We start from the raw sequence: 18948 nt of genomic DNA, 5'->3' as shown, positions 1-18948 counted from the left end.
GTAATAACAATACAATTAAGTATACATATAATCATCATGATCATAAAAGTACATTGGATGGAAGAATTCAATGACAGAAACACTTGAAAAAACATTAAAAGAAGAACCATTAAATGTAATGGCAAGAGTGATTGAATTAGGAAGTGAATTATTAAGAACTGATCTATTTTTAGATAATGAAAATTATTTAAAAAAATTAAAATTTTTAAAAGAATTAAAAAGTGAAAATGAAATTGAAATTCTTCATATTAAAGCATTAGAATCATGGAGAGAAGGTAGATATATTAATGCTACTGAAATATGGGAAGAATTATTAAAAATTGATTCATTAGATGTAATTGCACTTAAATTTGCACATGATGCTTATTTCTATCTTGGTCAATCTAATAATATTTGTTCAAGTGTTGAAAAACATTTAAATATTTATGAACAAGATGATCATGTACCTATGGAATTATATGGTTATTTTATGGGAATGTTAGGTGGGTTATTTTTTATTTTTTATTTTATTAAATATTATTAAATATTTTTAATTTAATTTTTAATTTTATTTAATATAAAAAGCATTTGGATTAGAAGAAGTACATAGATATGATGAAGGTATGAAAGCAGCAATTAAAGCTATTGAAATTAATCAAGATGATGCATGGGCATTACATGCAATTGTTCATATTAATGAAATGAGAGGTGAAATTCAAAAAGGAATTGAATTTATGAAATTAGAAGAAAATAATTGGGCTAATTGTCAAGCATTAGCATGTCATATGTGGTGGCATTTCTGTTTATATTTAATGGATCAAGGAAAAAAGGATGAAATTTTAAAAATTTATGATGAAAAGATTTCAATTTTCATCGAGTCAATTACTCCATTAGATTTAGTTGATGCTTCTGCTTTATTATTTAGATTATATTTAGAAGGTATGATTGAAAAGAATGATAATAGATGGGAAAAGGTTAGAAATCAATGGAAAAATATTATTCATAGTCATGCTTTATCTTTTAATGATGCTCATATTACAATGGTATTTAATAATAGATTAATTCATGAAGAAATTATTAATTCACATATTCAATCATTGGAAAATTATACAAATTCCAAATCTAATGATGTTAATCATACTTGTGCTCTTGTTCATCAACAAGTTGGTATTCCAATTTGTAAGGCAATTAATGCTTTTAATGATTCTAAATTTGATGAAACTATTCAATTACTCAAAGATGTCATTCTCCCTGGAAAGACTCATTTAATTGGTGGATCTAATGCTCAAAGAGATGTATTTGAACTTTTATTCCTTCATGCCATTTTCAATTCACCAAACAAGGAAAATCATCCAATTGCCAAGTCATTGCTGGATAAGAGACTTGAAAAGAAGCCACACAGTGGTCAAAATCAAAGACTTGTTCAAAGATTTGAAAATGCTACTACTAAACAATAAAGATTATTTAAAGAAAAGATTTGGTAATGCTTTTTATTCTCCATTTAACTACGAATCTATTCATATGCTCAAAGTTTATTTAAAGAAAAGATGACAATCAATTTATTGTTTCTTGTTTTGATTATTTTGATTCATGAAAAAACTTGGAGCAAAAGAATTACTTGTTGATTGTCGACTAGTTGCAGGTTGAGTTGCTGCATTGGTTGGATTATTGATGGTGTGTACATTTGTATTATTGGTATTTACAATATTATTTACAATATTAGGATTGAAATATATTGGTTGTTGTGTTCCAACATTAGCTCTATATAAAGAAGCATTATATTGAGCTTGTAAATAAGTATTAACCATTGGATTAATAGTTGGTACAATTGATCCACGTGTATATGCTTGAGTTGCATAATAGGTTCCAACATTTTGAATATGTTGGCCACCATAAGTAGTACCAGGTGTTAGTAATGCAGGATTAACAATATTACCAACTGTTGATGTTGCTGCTGATCCAATTCCACTAACATTAACTCCAACAACCATATTATTTGCTTGAGTAGATAATAAATGATTTCTATTTTGTAAGAATGCACCTGTTGCTGGTTGAGTTGCAGCAGATGTTGCTGAATTCACTACATTAACATTACTTGTTGAATTATTATTATTAGTATTATTATTAATATTAGTATTATTACTATTAATAAATGAAGGTTGTGTTAATAAACCCATCATACTATTATTACTGGTTATAGTATTATTATTATTACTTGATAATGTATTTAATGGTGTCATTGGTGTTATTACAGAACTAGTTGTTGCCATATTACTTGTATTATTAATAACATTACTTGATTGCTTATTAGATGATGTAATAGTACCACGTTTACGTTGATGTTGTGGACTAGTTGGTCCAATTGTTCCAACACCACTACTACCACTACCACCACTATTATTATTATTTGTTTGTTGTTGTTGATTAAAATTGAAAGAATAAGAATTTGATTTTTTCATTCCAATTATATTTAATCCAAATTCATCATCATTCATAAAATCAAATTGTTGACTCATTGTTTTTAGAGTTGGTGTTATAGGTGATGATGGTATTGAATTATTATCTGAATCATTTAAATCTATATTACTAGTATTAGTAGTATTGGTATTGGTATTGGTAGTATTATTATTATTTTCCATATTTGTATTCTTTTCAAATTCATTATAATAATTTAATGTAAGTGTTTGTTTTTCAGTATTCTTATAATCAAGTGTATGTTTTGATGCATTACTATTAGAAGTAGCATTAATATTATTTAAAATTAATTGAGATTCAACAATTGTAGAGGATATTAATAATTTAGGTGGTTGTAATTTCTTTGATTGTGATGCTGATAGTACAACAAATGAATCTGATTTGTTGTTACCTGTTGATGATGTTGTCGATGATGATGTTGTTGATGATGATGAGGATGATGATTTCTTCTTCTTTTTATGTATCATACATAGAGAGGATACAAGTGATGTTATGGAATTTTGTGTTTTACTCCTTCTCTTCATTGCATTACTATTAGAAGTATTAGAGGAAGAAGTAGTAGTATTAGATGAGGATGAAGAAGGTGGTGGTAATAATATAGTTCCACCACTACTCATTGATAATATGTTATTAGAAGTATTTGAATTTGAATTTGAATTATTACCAACTATTGGTGTTCCAATAAAAGTACCAGTTATACAATTGTAAACTCTCTTCAATCTAAATTCTTTAATTTCTCTAACTAATTCATCAAATGTTCTATCTTTGGTACGATCAGTTAAATTATTACTTGATTGAATTTCTTTTAATAATAATTCAACCTTATTAGAACATGATTGTGCTGATCTATTTGGACATATGGGTGATAATATTTCATTTAACATGTCAGTTACATGTTGCCAATTAACACCTTCTTTAATTTCTTCAATTGTTGATTCATATAATGATAAATTATTATTAGAATTATTACTAGTACTACTAGAATTATTAAAATGTATATGTCTTTCAACTAGTTTTAATAATAATTGTTCCTCCTCTAATGTCCATATAAATGTTTCTGTATCTTGACTAGTTGATCTATTATTCTTTCTTCTAATTGTTGTTGAAGATGATGCTTGTTGTGTTGAAGAATTTAAATTAGATTTTAAAGATGATGATGGTTTTAGAGGTGATTTATCTATTAATTTAGATGTTCTCTTCTTAGGTTGTTGTTCAATTAAAATAATAGATTTAGATTCTAATAGTGAATTTGTTATTGGTGTTGTTATTGATGATGATGATGAAGATGATGATGAGGTGATATTATTATTTACATTGGATGATTCACTGGTTAAATGATTAGAATTTTCAGATTCCTTTCTCTTTCTCTTCTTCTTTTCATTAGAAGATGATGATCCAGTACTTCCAGTTATTGTTGAATTGGATTTTGGTGATGAAATACTAGTTGGTGTTAAATCAGAACTGTTATCATTAGTAGTAGTAGTGTTATTAACAATAGGATAATCAGCAAACATCATTATATCATCTATTGATCCACTTCCAATTTCACTATAATCTAATAATACACTACTATCATCATTCATTATTTCATTATTAACTTGAATTAAACTATTATCATCATTCATATGATTATTCAAATGATTCAAATGATTATTATTCATATTCATACTATTAATACTATTATTATTATTAAAAGGAAGTAAAATAGAAGGTTGTAATTCAAAATCATTATCCTTAATTGAATTCTTCTTTTTTGTCATGAATAATTCTTCCAAATCACCATATAAATCTCTTAATATTGCAGTTGGTATACTAATTTGTAAAGAATTTAATACATTTCTATCTTGTTTAAACTTTAAAATGTAAGTAAAATTGTTATGTGAAAAATTAAATTTTTATAAAAACTTAGTTGAGTGAAATTGTGATTATTCCAATAGTGTACTCTTTCGTTTACGTGATGATGAGGAGGATATTTTATCATCATTACTAATATCGTTATTAAATTGTAATGATGATAATGGTGGTGATAGTGGTAATAGTGGTGGTAGTGTTATAGAGTGTGTGTCAGTGTTGTGTAATTGTGATTGATGCAATACCTCTTGTTGTTTTAAATCATCGATTTCATTATCAGATTCTTCTTCTGAAGATTGATCATCAGAACTATTATCAGACTTCTTCTTCTTCTTCATTTGGTTGTTGAATTGTTTCAATTTCACTCTTCCAATTTTCAGTCTTTTCCTTTTCATTTTGTTTCATTTCTTCAATTTCTTGTTGAACTGCTCTCAATGTCATGGATGTTAATAATTCAAATCCATATCTTTAATATTAAATATTATATAATTATAATTGAATTTAAATTTTAAATAAAAGAATAAACATACTTTTCAACAGATGATAAATGTTTGATAATATCATCTTCTGCATTTTCCTCATCAGCATAATCATTTTGAGATTGTTCATTTTGTTCTCTCTTTGCATTTTTCAATGCTATTTATATTAAATAATATTATAATTAAAAAATTAAAAAAATCTTAAAAAACAAACCTTCAACATCATTTTCATCTTCTGCACTTGCTAAAATTCTATCCAAATCCTTTTCATTATAATTTTCCTTTGATCCATCATCATTATCATCACTATTAGTAGAAATAATAGTTCTTCTATTATTATATTACTAGTAGTAGTAGTATTAAAAGTTAACATTTGTTCTTCAGCAGATTTCAATGCAGATGAAAAATCAATTGAATCTTGAAATAAATCTCTCACTTCCATTTGATTCTTTAAAAAATCAGGTGTAAATGCACCATTATGTATAACAATTTCATTCATGTGTCTTTTTTGATTGGCTTTAAGTAAAATACGTTCTTCAATAGTTGATTCACTTATTAAACGATAAATATTAACATTTCTAGTTTGACCAATTCTGTGACATCTATCTTGTGCTTGTGCATCCATTGCAGGATTCCAATCACTATCATAAAATATAACAGTATCTGCACCTGTTAAATTAATACCAACACCTCCACTTCTTGTTGATAAAATGAATGCAAATATTTTAGGATCAGTGTTAAATCTTTCCATCATGTATTGTCTTTCTTCTAATTTAGTTTGACCATCAAGTCTAAAATATGAATGTCCATTCATTGACATGAATGATTCTAATACATCTAACATTTTACTCATTTGAGTAAATATTAATATTCTATGTCCACCTCTCTTTAAATCTTTTAATAAATTTGATAATTTTTGAAGTTTACCACAATCAAATTGTAATAAACGTTTATCAGGAAAATGCATTTGCATTCTAATAGATGGTTTTCTTATTAAATCCAATGTTGATGAAATTAATTGTCTAGAATTTTCATTCATTTCATCTCTCTTATATCTAATAGTTGATACTTCTCTTATTTGTGATTCTTCACTTGTTCTAGCTGGATGAATAAAACAAATAAAATTATTCAATTCAAAATCATAATCTTGAGCAACATCTTGATAAGTTTTACACATTTCTAATAAAATATTACTCATTTCTAAATGATTAACATTTCTAATATTAGAATGTTCATGATATTTTCTTAAATGATCATTTAAATATAAACTTTCAATCTTTTTAATTAAATTATATCCATAAATAGGTCTTCTTTTATATCTATTTTGATTAACTAATTGCATATATGCTAATCTATTAGATTTTTCATTATATCTTTCAAGTGCCATTTCTAATGAACGTTTCTTAAAATATGGATTATCTAAATGTTTATCAATATTTAAATCAGGATACATTTTATATAAATATTCCTCTTCTTCAATTGTTAAATTTTCTAATAATAATAATGATTTGTTAGTATTATTATTATTGGTAGTATTATTATTGTTATGATTATTATTATTATTAGTATTACTATTATTACTATTGATATGATTACTATTACTATGATTATTATTAATAAATGATTGATAAGGTTGAATTTTTAACTGTTTAACTTGATAATAATGATAATGATTCATTTCCATTTCATATTGTGTAAAAATGAAATTGAAATAATTTTTCAAAGTAAATTGTAAAGATTTCAATCTATTTGAATTATCATTCATATATTCATTAGAACCATAATAAATATTATCGATATTAATAAAATCTAATGGAATTGATAATAATTCTAAAGGTTGTAATGAAAGTGGAGAAATAATTGGACGTGGTTCAAATAAATCTGGATGATTACAAACTTTTCTTAATTGCATTACAACATTAATCATTTTAAAAACATTTCCTGAAGCTAAAGTTTCTCTCGTATCAGATCTTGATATAAAATCTTCATATAAATTTCGTTGTCTTTGTGAAAGTCTAACTTTGATAACATGTTCTTGTTTTGAAGGTAATTGTTCTGAAACTTCCTTCTTTAATCTTCTCAAAATGAATGGTCTTAAAATTGTATGTAAACGTGAAATTAATTCTCTATTCAATTCTTGTTTACCTTCAACCATTCCTTGAATTGAATTTGAAAACCAATCTTTAAATTCTGAATGAGATTGAAATACTTGTGGCATTAAAAAATGCATCAATGACCACAATTCCATAACATTATTTTGTAATGGTGTACCTGTTAATAATAATCTCTTTTCAGTATTAAAATTTAACAATGTTTGCCATGCTTGACCTTTAAAATTTCTAATATGATGAGCTTCATCTAGAATTAAATAGTGCCATTTCTTTCTCTTAAATGATAGAGCATCTTGTATTACTAAATTGTATGAAGTAATGCAAACATGAAATGCATTTGGTTTACTCCATCCAACTCTCTTATCCTTTCTCTGTTTTTGTGTTCCGTGATAGGAAAGTATTTTCAATGAGGGACACCATCTTTTAAATTCAATTTCCCAATTCAATAAAACACTTGAAGGTACAACAACTAAATGTGGTCCCCATATTTCTTCTTTAGATGCTAAATGTGCAATAAGTGCAATGGTCATGATAGTTTTACCTAATCCCATTTCATCTGCTAAAATTCCATTCAATCCCTTATCATGCATTGTTACTAACCAATCAAGTCCAATTTGTTGGTATTCTCTCAATACTAAATCTTTATCTAATAGATATGGAATTGGTGTTTTAACTTTGGTACTTTGAAGTGTACATCCTGTTGGTTGATATTGTTTAGCATCCTCTGCTACTTGAATAAATTTAGCATTATCATTTTGATTATTATTATCACTAGTATTATTATTACTATTAGTATTATCAGATGTAGTTGCTATATTTGTAAGAGTTTCATCACTCATAGTATGATGATCATTGGAAGTAGTTGTATTGGTGGTGGTAGTAGAAATGGCATCTGATTGTTGTTCTTGTTGTGGTGGTGATGACAATTCCTCCTCATCTTGTGGAGGTTTATTGTAATGTTGTAAAAGAAGTTGTTCAGTATCCATTTCCATATCTTTTTGTAACATTGCAATTTCATCTTCATAATCCTCATCTTCATCATCAGAATCAATGATATGATCGTCAGATAAATCTGATTCTTCTTCTGAATCAAAATCTTCTTCTTCTGCTTCATTAGTTTCTGAAGAATTATTTAAAATTAATGATTCAACTGATGGTGTTGCTGTATTTTTATCATCTGAAGTTGTATCCATATTATCATTGTTACTACTACTATCTGTATTATTATTATTACTAGTATTATCATTGATAGTAGTGGTCGCTGTTGATTCAGTACTATTACTTGAATTTTGTAAAGGTGTTGGTTGTAAAATTAAATCTTGTGAAATGAGTTGTGTAAATTTTTCAGTTTGTTGAACAAGTAAATCTCTCTTTTCAGCTAATAATTGTTGTTTTGTTTCATCAATAATTGATTGATTTTTAAAAGTAACAAGTTTTCTAATCTTATCCCAAAATTCAGTCTTGACAATTTTAGCAATTTTTGAAGCTTGTTTTCTTAAATGAGCTTCTGCTTCTTTTTTCTTTTTCACTTCAAGTTGAATTAATTGTTCATGATATTTAGCAACATTTTTGGCATTCTTTTTAGCTGTTGACATTTTCCATTTCTTTTCTTTTGCATTTTCACTTTGAATAAATTGCATTTCCATTAATAGATAATCCCAATGTGTTGTGTTAATTTTTGGTTCTTTTCCAATTTTTTGTTGTGTTTGTGGAAGCCATTCTCCTCTCTTTTGCATTTCTTTAACTTGTTTCAAAATTTCCTTTTCTTTTGAAAGTAATTCATCCTCTGCTAATCTTTCTTTATCAATTATAATTTCATCATCATTTGAAGAAGAAGTAGTAGTACTAGATGATGATGTTGTATATTTAGCCTTCTTTTTAGAAGGTTGATAATCTTCATCCTCTTCTTCATCACTTTCAATTGTTTCCTCTTCCTCAGTCACTTCTCTTGTTGATGGTTCTATTGTTGGTGGTATAATACTAGTGGTGGTAGGAGGAGTAGTAGCATTGTTGGTAGTAGTGATTGGTGGTGGTAATGTTATATCTTCTTGAACTGTAGGAGGTAAGATTTCTTTGTTAACTTTGTCTGATGTTACTATTGGTATTGTTGTTGTTGGAGGTGGTGATAAAGGAGGTGGTGTTGATGTTGTAATAACTTGTTCAATAGTTGGTGTTGATTGTGATGGTGGTAAAATCAGAGTGGTAGAATCTACTTGTTGTTGCTCACTTGTTGTAGAATCATCTTTATGAATAGGTGAATGTTTTACTACTATTGGAGTGGTTTCAACAACGTGTGATGATGTTGGTTCAACCACTTGGTCATCCTTCATAATAGAATCATCATTAACTTGTTCAATAGATGGAGTTGGTGATTTAGCCTTTGTTTGCTCAACTTGTTGTTCCACAATTACTTTATCCACAACTGCTGTTGCTGGTTGTTCATCAACACTGCTTGTTGCTTCCACCATTGTTATGTTATTATCATCATCATTACTGGTGCTACTAGAAGAAGTAGAGTTATTGTTGGTAGCAGAAGAAGAATCAGGAATTAAACTTTGTTCCAAGGCTTCCATGATTGAAAAATCAATCTCCGAACTATTCAAAGTCTCCAAGTAATAGTGAAGATATTTAGTACGACCATCACCTGTTGATTTGATGAACTTAATTTCATCTTGGATTTTAGTTTGATATTCTTTCAAAATTCTATTTGTAAGTTAATAAATTATTAGCCTCTAATTAAACAATTTAAATTCATACATACGTAATAACATTGGCAGGTGTGAGAATTGGTTTATCTTCACTTGAACCTGCTTTTTCAATCTTGTTGGACCTAGTTGATCTCCTTGGAGCCATCCTCTATAAGTATTTGATCCGATTGTTTTAAACTATTTGATGATCAAATTATTATTTAAACAAGAGTGAGGATGATGCTAAGAGTTGTTGGTAATTAATTGAATTTTTTTGTGTTGTTTTAAATGGAGGGAATTTTCAGGCTAGTTGGGAATGGAACAATTCAAAATAAAATTGTGTTGAAAGGATAGATATCAATGATATCAATGACTCAAATACACAGAATAGAGGAACTTAAGATAAATTATAAATTATTTAATAAATTTAGGTTGATTATTCTCTTTGTCTAGGGGCACAGTAGCAAATTTCGTCAGTTCTGATAATCATTTCAGCAGCTTCCGATGCAGATAAAAGAACTTGTTCTTTCACTTTGAATGATTCTGTTATACCTAAAGTTCTCAAATTTCCAATTTCACCTTTGACAACATCAATACCAAAATCAGAATTACCCTTGTAATGTTCAGTTTCAAGAACGGAAACCAATTCAGCAGAGTCCAAACCAGCATTGTCAGCAAGGATAGCAGGCATTGCCTTAAGAGCGTTAGCGAAAGCTTCCATAGCAATTGATTCCTTACCAGGAGTTTGTTTAGCAGCTTCAGAGACAGCTTTAGCCATCAACATTTCACTACAACCACCTCCCAAAACAGTCTTTGTGTTAAGAACAGTTTGAGACAAGACACAGAGAGCATCATGGAGAGAACGATCAGCTTCTTCCAAAAGGTGAGTAGAAGCACCACGTAAAACAATTGTACAAGCTTCATTCTTAGCACATCCTCTAAATCTCAAAAGTTTGTCTTCACCAATCATTATTTCTTCAACAGCAGCACAAGTTCCCAATTTAACTAATTCTGGATGTTCAAATGTTGAAACAATTTCAGCACCCAAAACGAGAGCCAATCTTTCAACACCTTCAAAATCGGCATGTTCAATAGCCATAACTCCATTATCAGCAAAGTATTCTTGAGGATAATCATAAATAAGTTGTCTGTTAATGAAAACATTAATTCCGTGATCAACAATCTTTTGACATTTTTTCTTCATCTTTTCCTTTTCAGCCTTTTCAATTTCTGAAAGTGTAGCAATACTGGCTGTCTTTACAACAGCACCGTTAATCTTAATTTTATCAGTATCCATAGGTGTGTTAGAAACGAGAATCTTACAATTTTCCATTTTCTTTGGTTGACCAACTCCTACACTTTTATCAAGAAGAAATCCGTCATCCAAATAACTGTCCTTCATAGAACCACCTGGCTTCTTAAGAATTTGAATATGATTTAAATCAGTACTTCCGTTCAATCTAAGAACAGCTTCAACAGCAAGTTGAGCGAACAATTCCTTTTCTTGTTGCAAAATCTTTGATGATAATGTTGTACGTGCAATGTTTAACAAGTCATTCTTCAATGCTTCCTTATCATTTCCGTGATCAACAGAGGCCTTCAAAAGTGATGCGTGAGCAACAGTTAAAGCCTTTCTCCAACCAGAAATAATAGTTTGAGGGTGTATCTTTTGATCTAAAAGTTTTTCTCCTTGTCTCAACAATTCTCCTGTGAAGACACAAACTGAAGTAGTACCATCACCAACTTCTTCATCTTGGGTCTTGGCAATATCTACAAGAATTCTAGCAGCTGGATTTTGAATAGAAAGGGCTTTCAAGATAGTGGCACCATCGTTGGTGACTTCAACCTTTCCGTCGGCTCCTTCAGAAACTTTAACTAAAATCTTATCCATACCCTTTGGACCAAGGGTTGTTTTAAGAAGGTCAGCTACAGCAATGGCACCAATGATGTTACTCTGTTGTATTGTTGTTTTTAAAAAAGTATTATCAATATTGTATCAAATTTTTGTTGTTGTATGAAATGAAGAAAATCCACATCCCGTTTATCATCAATCCTTTAATATACATCATCAAATTTCTCTATACATACCATAAAGGCCATTTCACCCTTTTCTTCGTGGGCACCTTGTTTTAAAATTTCGGATGACATTATAAGGGTTTTCCAAGTGGTTGTATTTTTTTTGTAATTTGGAATATTTTTTATTCAAATGCCGAAGGCTTTCCGTGTTTCTTTGCATTGACAACTTACCGAGAGAAAGAATTAGCAGCATGTTGTATTTTGTATCATCCATTGACTCTGATTTTAATAAACAACTTGTATCAGAGGAAGAATACATTCTTGAGTTGTCATACAACATTGATTAAGGTGCACAACATTTAATGAGTGATTCATGAATACATCAAGAAGGTTAAGGATATTACATTTTTGAGAATAATGATTTCTGATTGTTTTATCATCAATTTAAGGTTTTAACAGTTTATTCATCTTGTAATTCAATTCTCTTCTTTAATCTCTTTTTCAATTTGTTTGAGGCAGCTTGTCTTTTTGTTGTACTTGTTGTAGAGCTTTGAGAAGGTGAATCAATTCTACTTGGTTGTTGTTCATCATTCTCAATATTTTCATTAATGTCCTCATCAATACTATCATTATCATCACTGATAGAATCAGATGATGAGGTATGAATAATCTTCTTTCTTCTAACAGTTGTTGTTGTAATCTTTTTCTTTCTTGAAGTAGTTGAACTTTCATTAGAAGTTGCTTGTTGCTTAATAGATTGTTTTGTAATTGTACTAGTAGTAATGCTATTTGATTTTCCACTACTGTAAATAAATTTGTAAAATAAAAAGGCACCAACAAATAAATAACCACTCATATTTGAAAGAAAAGCCATTGGGAATAGAATTAAAAAGCAAGTGATTGGATATTGATACAAATAATGCCAAACTCCAGTAACCCTTGCAAATAATTGAATACTACTGCTATAAATTTGTAAATTATCATGAGATAACCAAACATAAACATGTGAAGCTCTTTGTACAACTCTTGAATTAAATTCTAATAATTGTGTTTCAGTTAACATATCAACAGATTGAGTTTCAGTTTCATCAGCTTTTCCTAATAAAGCATATGGTAATGAAAATACAGTATTAACTAATTCACTCATTACTGATTTATATTTGAGAATACTCTGAGAAAAACCTTGAGAATGATTTAAAGATTTAACACATACACTTCTAGATGTTGAATAAAGTTTTGAATTATATCTATCATAAAATTCTGCATGAATTGAAAACATTCCAATATCTCTATTTACATTTGATTCAGGTAAATTAAATTTAACTTTAAAAGTATCAATATACAATCCATTTTGAACAAGTGATTTAGAGGTATCATGTGATAAAAGTGTCACATTAGCACTTAATGTTGTTCCATTTCTAATAAAAAAGATTGGATGATCAAATTGTGTTGGTGGTCTATAATAAGTTAATAACATTAATGAAAAGAAGAATGCTCCTAATCCTGAAAGTATTAATGATATGCTTAAATAAGTTAATACACTAATTATTTTAACATAATGAATAGTTATAAATTTAGTGATTGGATGAGTTACTATATTTCTAATAATCTTTTCAAGTTTAAAATTTCCAAATTGATTTAAAATTGTATTCAATGTTGGATATAAAATTGAATAAATTAAACGTGAAGGTCTTAGTGATGGCATACAACAACATAATAAAACATCTAAAAGTGTTGGTTGTTCATCATGATCATCAATTTCTTTTCCGACCACAGATGAATATTGACTATCAGTATCTGTTGAAGTTGTCATTGTTGTAAAATGTATATCGTTTGTTTGTTGGTGTAGATTGTATAATTATAGTCTATATAGCCTATAATATTGTTGTCGATGAGGATTTAAAAGAAAATAGGTTCAAGTTGATTGTTGTTGAGGCTTTTTTTTTAATTTAAAGTACGCACCTTATCTATGAATAGGACAATTTTAGTAAGAGTGTGCATCGCAGTGATGGAAAATTAATTATCATCATCTCCATTTTAATTTTCCTTCCTATTGTAAATTCAATCATCAATAGCAGTGAGGAGTAAAAACATGCACAATATCTATCTCCAAAGGCGAATGTCTTTGGAACATATTAACATTGTTGTTTACAAAAATATCTCCATATAAAACAGATAAGGGTTAGAATTTACTAAAAGATTAATCATTAACTAAGCATTCATTTATTTTTCATTTATTTTTCATTAATTATTGACATTATACTTGAATAAGTATTCCATACCATTGTTAAAACACCAAATACAATAATAAAAGCATTTAAAATAAAAGTAGGTAATGAAATTGTCTTTCTCATAATAATTAAATAAAAAAGTGGAGGTAAAACAAAAGCTAATGGATTTGGTGAAAGTGCGCCAATGAATGACATGACTACTCCAAATCTATCACCAAATACCTCTGCTAATCCAACTGTTATAACAACAATTAAACTTCTAAATAATACACTCAGTAGGAAATAGAGAAATTTAGAGAATTTTTGATTCTTGACAAATCTCTTCAATTTTTCTAATAATTTTTGTAAAATCTTTTCATCAAATAATTCACCAACTGGCATTAATACAACTGTATATGTTAATATAACTTCTAAACATAAACATGATTGAATTATATAGACAAAAATGGAATTCTGTGGAAGATTTTCAGTTGCACTTTGTTCAATATTATAAGGGAAGAATTCAAATACCAACTATTATTCATGACATTAATATAATGTGAAATATGTTAGAGAGAGAAATAATGATTAAACTTACCAATCCAAATGTCAAATTAACAATAACTACAAAAATGAATGAAAAATTGAGAGTAGTATAGTATCTTTTTCTTGTTTTCATTGATTGTTCAATTGATAACATCATTGTATGAGTACAAAACAAGAACATTACATTACCAATACAAAGTGGCTATATATCAAGAATAACAATTATTCAATCATTTAACAATCACATTAACAATCATTCAATCATTAACAATTAACAATCATTCAAAGAATCAATTCACAATAACATACCAATGTAGAAGGTTCAATCCAAGCAACATGAGCATATTCCCATGGCCATTTCATATTATGTCTTTGATAAATGAAACCATAAACAAGTACAGAACCGAGGGCCAATAATAAAGCAATAGTTCCAATCATTGTGAGTGGTGCTAAATATTTGTAAGAACGAATCCAAGAAAGTACAATGAAAAGTGGAATGAAAAATAACATCCAAACTCTTAATGGAACTTCTGGAACCATTCCATTTAAACAACCAGCCATTAAAACTAAATAAATTGTACCAACACCAACATTACACATAACCATTAATACATATACAAGTATACTTCCAAAATTACCCATTGCTTCATATCCAATATCAATATAAGTTATAATTCTATCTTGTTCATAAATATAATCATTTGGATCAATTGACTTTTCAATAGTTGTAATAATTTCACCATTTTCATCAATAGTTTTAGGTGGTGAATGTTTTTTAGGATAAATTGGTAAATTAATTAATTTTCCTTCATCATTTAATTCTTTTTTATGAGAAATTGGTAATCTTACTGGTCTAATCTTCCAATATTCAGATGATTCTTTATATTCTTCTTGTGACTGTATATATCTTCTACATTTAATCAATAATTTCATTGTGTAATTACTTAAAATAGCAAGAAATAATACAATTAATACACCTGTCAGTAATCCAGATTGTTTAAAACTCCAAGGTAAAGCAAAAGTTGATGCACCTGCAAATGTTTTAGTTAAATTTAAAAAAGTTGAAAAGGAATTAGTTTTAGATGGAAGTTGTTTCTTAATTATAACTTCATGTTCATTATTTAAATCATCATGATTTAATTGTTGTTGTTGATTATCAACTACTTCATTGGATCCTAGTAAATGATCTGTTGATTCATTCAAATCTCCCACTCCACCATATCCAACATTATTTATTGATAGTAATGATGGATCTTCTTGATTTGATGAAAGAAGAAAGGGTGGATTCATTATGGGTGTCTCTGATGACAAGTAATAGGCTGAATTATCATTCATGATTGTGATGATGAATTTCAATGTTATTGTTGATGATGATGATGATGATTATTGGTGATGATGATGATAATTTATAGAATACACACTAGAAGAAGAATACTTGTGTGGGAGTTACACTGCTAATTTTTTTTAAAGTGTTTGAGCGAGTGGAATAATTTGGTATTTGGAGTTGTGTGATTCTCCGGAGTGTGGGAGTTGATTGTTTTAAAAGATGGGAAATTCGTTCCTCAATGGAAAGTTGTTTGGCTCCTCTTCTCAATAGAAGATGTGAAGAAGAAGATTTATTTGGCTTAGAAAGCATATTTCACCTTCTTTTAATATTCCGTATTCTCTCTGAAAATTAGAATTGGAATGTGTTGGGTCAATCTTCCAAATTTCATTAAGAACAAAGAAAATAGTGAATGTCAGAGAATAATATGATTGTTTTATCTTGGTGGAGTTGTCATTTGATACAGTGTTCATTTCTTTCTTTGAATGTAAACCCATCATCTTTTCTTCATTACATTTTCCATATGACAGTAGAAGCCCGCCAAAGCTATCCGTTAGAAAAATCAAAGAGTACCTTTAAATCCAATAAAAAATGCGTAGAACAACCAGAGCCTCATCACGTTCCGCAACAACAAGTAGTGCACTACCACCACAACAACCTCCAACACCATTATGTGATTCCTCTCCATCCAGATTAACAACACCTCGTAAACAAATCATCAACTCTGCTAGTACTAATACGAGTGCCATCAATTTTGCCAACATGTTGAAAACACCCAATAAGAGATTTCGCGACGAAGTGAAACGTAAAAAATTAGCAGTACAGAAGGATACAAATATCATGTCAGGTAAATATGGAAGTGTAATTATTCTATCAAAAGAGAATGAAAAGAACAATGAACAGAGCAATGCTGATTCTGAATCAGGAGGTGAAAGAACACCAACACCTAGAACACCACTCAAAAACATTGATCCAAATGTTTTATTTTCACCTTCCAATGCAACAAGTAATGCTTTAAATTCATTATTTTCTCCATCTTTTAAAACACCAAATATTGCTGTTAAAAGTCAACAAATTGTAAAGAAACAAGAAAATTGTACACCCATTAGAGAATTTAAAATTCAAAAAGAATTAACTAAAATGAGAGTTGGAAAATTGAATTTATTTCCAAATGTGTTTAGTTCATTCTCAAGTACAACATGTCCTGAGGATGATTTATATGATGATGAAACTGATTCAGAAGAAGAAGAAATGGAGCAACCTAAAAGAAAAAAGAAACAGACATCATGTCCACATTATTTTAATATCATGATGGAGAAGTGTGATGGTGGAATTGTTGATTTAATTCAAGAAAATTCAATCAATGGAAAGGTTTCACTTTCATTTGCTAAATCAATTGCATTTCAATTAATATTTGCACTTGCAATTGCAGAATCCATTGGTTTCCAACATAATGATATGCATGAAAGAAATGTACTTTATAAGAAACTTCCAAAATCAGATAAGAAGGGTATTGCATTCTTTGAAAAGATTGAACAAGATGAATATATTTGGTTAATTGAATGTAATTTCATGTTAAAAATTGCAGATTATGGATTGAGTAGAATTCAAAAAGAAGATGGAGAAGAAATTGAAAGTGGAAATATTTTTCATTCGAATGCATTTAATAGTGATTTAGATAGAGTGAAGGAAATTTTAACAAAGAGAATTAAATTAGATTCATCCACATCTACTAAGGAAGATACTAAATTATTTAGTGATTTGAAGAGAAGTATCAAATCATCGAGTGGAACAAGTGCTAAAGATCTTTTATTACATGAATTTTTTGATTCACTTCGATTGGATGATGAATCAAAAATTAATAACGATCATCAACTTGTTACTGATTATCATACTTATTATGGTGCTAAACATGAAAAGAGAAGAGTTTAAGTACTGATTCTTTTTTCCACCAATTCGAATGACCATTTCATGTCAAATAATATTTATTAAAGTTAAATGTTAATCTTCAATTTGTTTAATGACTTTGGCAGGTATTCCACCAACAATTGTATTGGGTTCAACATTTTTAGTAACAACTGCACCTGCTGCAACAATAGAATTTTCACCAATAATTATACCTGGAAGAATGGTTGCACCTGCTCCAATCCAAGCATTCTTCTTAATTAGTACATTTTTTGTAATTAAAGTTTTACGTTCCTTAACTGAAATTGGATGATCTTCACTTGTAATTTTAACACATGGTCCAATCATTACATCATCTTCAATTGTAATACCTCCAAGATCTAAGAATGAACAATTATGATTAATAAAAACATTCTTTCCAATTTTGATATTTTTTCCATAATTAGTATGAAATGGTATAAATACACCTGTGGATTTATCTAATGGACTATCAATTAATTCACCAAATCTTTGATGTATTTCATCTTGATTGGTAGAATTATTCAATGATTGAACATAGGGAAGAGATTCATTGCAAACTTCCATCACTTTATAAAATTCAGGATGATTCATTGGAGTTCTGCCATGTATTTTAACCTTCTCTAGAAATTCAGAATGTTGATGTGCTTTGGTTCTCTCTGCAACAAGTTTGTTTCCAGTTTGTAGTGATGAGTTTTTCATTCTTTTTTATTCCCTGAATTTGAAGAAAACCCGAATATTTTTTAGAGGGTTTTTTAGGGTCACATTTTGCTTTGCTCTAGCTGTGATTGGCTTGTCAACATTTTAAACTTTACCCCTAAAAAAACCGAAATTCACCCTCAAAGTTGGGTGCAACTTTGAGAAAGTTTTGTTAATAATTCAGGGCTCGAAAAAAACAAAAAGTTAAGGGTATTTTACACAGTAATTGGTATCAAGTTTTTAGACTGTAAAAAAAGTAAATTTATTAAATTTGAACAAGTCTAAAATCAACTTGTCATTATTTGAAATCATGTAACAAAGCAACAGCTAAATATTGGCCATCCACTCAAATTATCAAAGCTCAACTTGTTAATTACAGAAACATCAATATGACAATGTCATTAATCATCCACTCAAATTATAAATTGAAAGATCCAATTACATCCACTAATTTTACCATGGCCATGTTGTTTCCACTTATTCAAATTCAGTGTATTTCCAATCAGATTCAATAATATTAATTCCAAATAATTGTAGTAACAAATAAGAAATCTCTCCTAACAATTCCGAATATTGTAATATTAATGAGTATCATCCTCATCACTAATAAATAAATAATCAATAATTAATAATAAGAGTAAACTTACT

At 28.6% G+C, this 18948-nt stretch overlaps 7 protein-coding genes across 7 annotated transcripts; 2 read left to right on the top strand and 5 right to left on the bottom strand.

Moving 5' to 3' along the window:
- Positions 1-118: 118 nt before the first annotated feature.
- On the top strand, positions 119-1436 carry NAEGRDRAFT_62322 (uncharacterized protein; the record flags this gene model as incomplete). The annotated part of the gene is made up of 2 exons (XM_002682433.1): positions 119-482; positions 565-1436. 2 exons carry the CDS (start codon positions 119-121, stop codon positions 1434-1436), a joined length of 1236 nt encoding a protein of 411 aa, XP_002682479.1.
- A 102-nt stretch (positions 1437-1538) lies between these two features.
- Positions 1539-4214, bottom strand: NAEGRDRAFT_62321 (uncharacterized protein; the record flags this gene model as incomplete). The annotated part of the gene is made up of 1 exon (XM_002682234.1): positions 1539-4214. One exon carries the CDS (start codon positions 4212-4214, stop codon positions 1539-1541), a length of 2676 nt encoding a protein of 891 aa, XP_002682280.1.
- A 406-nt stretch (positions 4215-4620) lies between these two features.
- Positions 4621-9748, bottom strand: NAEGRDRAFT_62320 (uncharacterized protein; the record flags this gene model as incomplete). Its single annotated transcript, XM_002682233.1, has 5 exons — positions 4621-4771; positions 4836-4941; positions 4999-5114; positions 5156-9598; positions 9657-9748. The coding sequence occupies 5 exons, from the start codon at positions 9746-9748 to the stop codon at positions 4621-4623; spliced, it is 4908 nt and encodes a 1635-aa protein (XP_002682279.1).
- A 231-nt stretch (positions 9749-9979) lies between these two features.
- Positions 9980-11822, bottom strand: NAEGRDRAFT_35026 (uncharacterized protein). Its single transcript, XM_002682232.1, has 2 exons — positions 11671-11822; positions 9980-11536 (listed from the first exon to the last, which is right to left on the bottom strand). The coding sequence occupies exons 1-2, from the start codon at positions 11728-11730 to the stop codon at positions 10019-10021; spliced, it is 1578 nt and encodes a 525-aa protein (XP_002682278.1). The 5' UTR covers positions 11731-11822; the 3' UTR covers positions 9980-10018.
- Positions 11823-12058: 236 nt separating this feature from the next.
- On the bottom strand, positions 12059-13411 carry NAEGRDRAFT_62318 (uncharacterized protein; the record flags this gene model as incomplete). The annotated part of the gene is made up of 1 exon (XM_002682231.1): positions 12059-13411. The coding sequence occupies one exon, from the start codon at positions 13409-13411 to the stop codon at positions 12059-12061; it is 1353 nt and encodes a 450-aa protein (XP_002682277.1).
- Positions 13412-13818: 407 nt separating this feature from the next.
- On the bottom strand, positions 13819-15689 carry NAEGRDRAFT_78048 (amino acid transport protein; the record flags this gene model as incomplete). Its single annotated transcript, XM_002682230.1, has 3 exons — positions 13819-14342; positions 14407-14556; positions 14664-15689. 3 exons carry the CDS (start codon positions 15687-15689, stop codon positions 13833-13835), a joined length of 1686 nt encoding a protein of 561 aa, XP_002682276.1. The 3' UTR covers positions 13819-13832.
- Positions 15690-16269: 580 nt separating this feature from the next.
- Positions 16270-17610, top strand: NAEGRDRAFT_45713 (uncharacterized protein; the record flags this gene model as incomplete). Its single annotated transcript, XM_002682432.1, has 1 exon — positions 16270-17610. One exon carries the CDS (start codon positions 16270-16272, stop codon positions 17608-17610), a length of 1341 nt encoding a protein of 446 aa, XP_002682478.1.
- Positions 17611-18948: the final 1338 nt, after the last annotated feature.

This window comes from Naegleria gruberi (assembly GCF_000004985.1).
Source record: "Naegleria gruberi genomic scaffold NAEGRscaffold_3, whole genome shotgun sequence".
NCBI classification, from domain to species: Eukaryota; Heterolobosea; class Eutetramitea; order Acrasida; family Naegleriidae; genus Naegleria; species Naegleria gruberi.
This window is presented reverse-complemented; position numbering and strand designations above follow the sequence as displayed.